Genomic DNA, 3,737 nt, shown 5'->3' on the forward strand with positions numbered 1-3,737 from the left:
AAACCTGGGGAAAAATGCAAGTTTCTTCACTTTGATTATTTAGACGAGAGCCTGATTCCACCACGCTGCTTCACTTATGCTTTTGAACAAATGTTATTATAATTATTAATGCGAGACAAAACGTTATGACGAACTGATACAAACTGCTGAGCAAAGTAGCGGTAACCTCGATCCACTTGTTAAAAAAACATTTGAGGATATGTTGTGCAACGAAGTTTTGCCCACACAATAAAAAGTGCCTTGTTATTTTCCCCCTGAACCCTCATACTGCCTTGTCATATCAGGAACTTTGACGTCCTATAATACTTAGTGATTGCATTTATTTCACTACAGAACACATCAATGTAAACCCTCAAATTGACCGGCACTTAGAAGGGTTTTTAACGAGTCATATATGTCCCTAAAATTGACATCTTACCCATGACCTCGCTCTGACAGATAAAGCGAGGCCCCAGTGGCACAATAACATAACAAAGACTTCTAACAAAAAATGACCGTTTTTATTTTGAAGGAAAAATACTGCCAAGAAATCCCTGGGCCACTTCATAATTCTTATCAGTGGACTCGCAGTTTAAAAAAGTTGAAAGTCACCAATAGGAGGTACCTGTACAGTCCATGGAATGCCATAGGCTTGACAATGTTTTAGAGTGTCGTCTGGCCTATATAAAGGCCTTCGTTTGTTTGTGGTCTTCACATTTCTCATTGTACCTTGCAAAATGGCAACAACGTGGCTGCTCCAGGCTATATTCATAACGGTTTTGAGCAATGAAATTCTACAGACAAGACAAGCAGCGACAAACAGCATGTTCCTCTTGGCCAACACCACCTCTGGTACACTGAGGGGAAGGGTTGACTCTGGACCTTCAGTCCCTGTGGCAATGTTCGCTGGCATTCCCTATGCTAAAGCTCCGACAGGTGAGAGACTCTCTTTAAATTACTCTCTCTCTTTTGACACTTCGGTTTCTTCATCTCGGCTGTCTGTCAGGCAGTCTCTATGTTTCTGTAGGCTCCCATACATTTCTATGTATATGTGAGTTCTTTTGTGCTTGTTTGCTTGCTTGCCTGTCCGCTTTTTAAATCAAATTCAAACAATTCTTTAACTTTTAATGTCTTTTGTAGAATATTTTTGTACCGATTTTCATATCTATCTGTTGAATCAATTTATGCATCTGTATGAACATTTCATTGATCAGATTACGTATTCATGAGGTGTGTCTGTTTTCCATTGCGTTTTTTCATTTTTTTTTTTCTCTATAAAATATCCACTGCTAGACACTCATGTGTGTTGCCGATGCGTTGTCCGTGACTGAAGTGTATACACATGAAAACTGGTCTTGCTACTCGTAATAATCGATTCTGTGACACTTAAAGTGCTTCTCAATATTTAACTAAATACCTTGAGATCTTTATGTTATGAAATGAACTGTATTCTGTGTGTTGAATCCTTGTTTGAAAACAAAGACTTTTCTACAAAAAACATAAAATGAAAACTGAAAGCATCATCATTCCCAGGTTCTATTTTACGAGCACCACAACCCGGATTCAAGCAAAAACATTTATCAAAATAGTGAGGGGCTATTGTTACAAATGAGCTACTCTGTCTCCAGTTGAAATAGCTGAAAACTTTGAATTCCAATACTTGTGAGTTGCCATCTCTTAGGTGCCTAAATTAACATGCAGGCTTTACTGTGATTTATTTTTCAATTTCAGGAGCACTCCGCTTTAAAGCACCTGCTTCTCCGGACAAATGGACTGGTGTCAGAGACGCCCTGGTGTTTGGGGACGAGTGTCTGCAGCGAGTGGCCGCAAATGATGCATTCAGAGATCCAAACGCTCCTCACAGCGAGGACTGTCTCTACCTTAACGTGTACACGCCGACTAAGAGAACCAGCAACGCTCCATTGCCCGTCATGGTGTTTATCCACGGAGGAGGGTACAATTCTGGGTCAGGCTCATCCTATGATGCTACCTACGTCGCAGCTAAAGGAGTAGTCTTTGTAACCATTAATTACAGGCTTGATGTTTTCGGATTCCTATCCACAGAAGATGACATTATGCCTGGAAACTATGGGATGTTGGATCAGGTCGCCGCTCTGAAGTGGGTCAAAAATAACATTGCTTCTTTTGGAGGTGACCCAAATCTTGTCACTATTGTTGGACAAAGTGCTGGGTCAGCTTGTGTCTCTCTCCTCACTCTGTCACCGCTAGCCAAAGGTCTGTTCCAGAGAGCGATCATGGAAAGTGGTTCCTCTCTTTCTCCTTGGGCAGTCGAATATCCAGGAAATCGAATGACTCCTCGCATTGCTGCCCGATTGATAAGCACGGGCGTTAACTGCAACGATTTGAAAAATTCAACAGCACTTTTGTCCTGCTTGCAAAACGTAGATGCAAATACCTTGCTCAAGAAATCTCTAGGAATCACGGCAGCCGCACAAGCAACCCTCATCAATGTTCCTAGAGTAGAAACAACGTTTGGTTTTCTGCCAGAAACGCCAAATGCCTTACTCACTCGAGGACAATTCAGCCACGTAGATACTTTAAGGGGGTATAATAGTGATGAATTCGGAGCTTTCATTCCGGCTTTAGCTGGCCCACAACCAATCACAAGGGAGATGGCAAAACAGATTTGGAGAGGTCAGCTGGTTCAGTTTACTAATATCGACCGGGAAAAGATACTTAAGGATATGGAAGGAGTATTTCTCAGAGGTAAGACAACCCCTGACGCCATACAAAGAGGTACTCTTGACGGTGTAGATTACTTTATATTTGGGGCCCCCATGGTATCTGAATTGATAAAAGTTGTAAGCAAAGCTCCAGAAAAGAAACATTACTTGTACCAGTTCAACTACAGACCAAGCTTCAGCAAATCCCCACAGTGGATGTCAGCTACGCATGGACAAGAGATGATATTCCTGTTTGACGCAAAACAGGACAAGTATACCGGTTCAGCAAATGGAGTACCTAATGTTAACGATCTTCTAGTATCTCAACAAATAATGGAAAGGTGGACCAACTTTGCAAAGACAGGGAACCCAACGTCAACTGTTCCTAACGCCCAAGCAACGTGGAACCAATATGCCATAGGAACACCGAACTATCTCCAACTCAATTCTGCGTCTCAGGCGAAACGGTTGGGGTCCCCATGGGTAGTTACTGATTTTTACCACAAAGTTCTGGGTAGCCTTCAGAAACACAGCTCAACCCCTACTTCCCCCATTATTGGGTAGAAATTTTCAGATGTTCAATATGAAATAAATTGTACCTTTGTAATTATAGTTTTTGCTTTCTGTTGTTTTTTTAATATAACACACTTGTTGGTATCCGTTTTCCTCTGTTCTATTCTGTGCTGTGGAAGACGTGGACTGGACCGTTCATAGATTGTCCCCCTTTGAGCCAGTAATAAAAATTGCAAAGCACATAGACCGCGTTGTAGATCATGGATATGCCACACTACACACACACACACACACACACACACACACACACACACACACACACACACACACACACACACACACACACACAAACGCTGCCAACCTTATGCTCCTCTTGTCTGGCAACTAACAATCTAATGGACTCCGTCACGCAACGCGTTTTGCCAACACTGCAGGCCCACACCATAGATCCAATGTATTTATTTGTGAATTCTAATACTAATATTGTGGGACTCAAAGGGTTCTACGGATGACACAACTCCCTCTCTCCCTCTCTTTCTCTCTCTCTCTCTCTCTCTCTCT

General features: G+C 42.1%; 2 protein-coding genes across 2 annotated transcripts in view; both read left to right on the forward strand.

The window, feature by feature from the left end:
• LOC118477719 (cocaine esterase-like) overlaps positions 1-303 on the forward strand; it is a 2,086-nt gene extending 1,783 nt beyond the window's left edge. Inside the window, exon 3 of the mRNA XM_035969902.1 lies at positions 285-303. Within this exon, the coding sequence (XP_035825795.1) occupies positions 285-303 (19 nt within the window). The remainder of the gene's footprint in view (positions 1-284) is intronic.
• On the forward strand, positions 241-3,275 carry LOC101856512 (cocaine esterase). The gene is made up of 2 exons (XM_005098773.3): positions 241-915; positions 1,711-3,275. The coding sequence occupies exons 1-2, from the start codon at positions 717-719 to the stop codon at positions 3,225-3,227; spliced, it is 1,716 nt and encodes a 571-aa protein (XP_005098830.1). The 5' UTR covers positions 241-716; the 3' UTR covers positions 3,228-3,275.
• Positions 3,276-3,737: the final 462 nt, after the last annotated feature.

Source organism: Aplysia californica, unplaced genomic scaffold (genome assembly GCF_000002075.1).
Source record: "Aplysia californica isolate F4 #8 unplaced genomic scaffold, AplCal3.0 scaffold00193, whole genome shotgun sequence".
In the NCBI taxonomy this organism is placed as follows: Eukaryota; Metazoa; Mollusca; class Gastropoda; order Aplysiida; family Aplysiidae; genus Aplysia; species Aplysia californica.

Coding starts and splice junctions, on each gene's coding strand:
- LOC101856512 (XM_005098773.3), top strand. CDS start 717: ATGGCAACAACGTGGCTGCTCCAGGCTATATTCATAACGGTTTTGAGC. Junction 916..1,710: donor CTATGCTAAAGCTCCGACAG/GTGAGAGACTCT, acceptor TTTCAATTTCAG/GAGCACTCCGCTTTAAAGCA.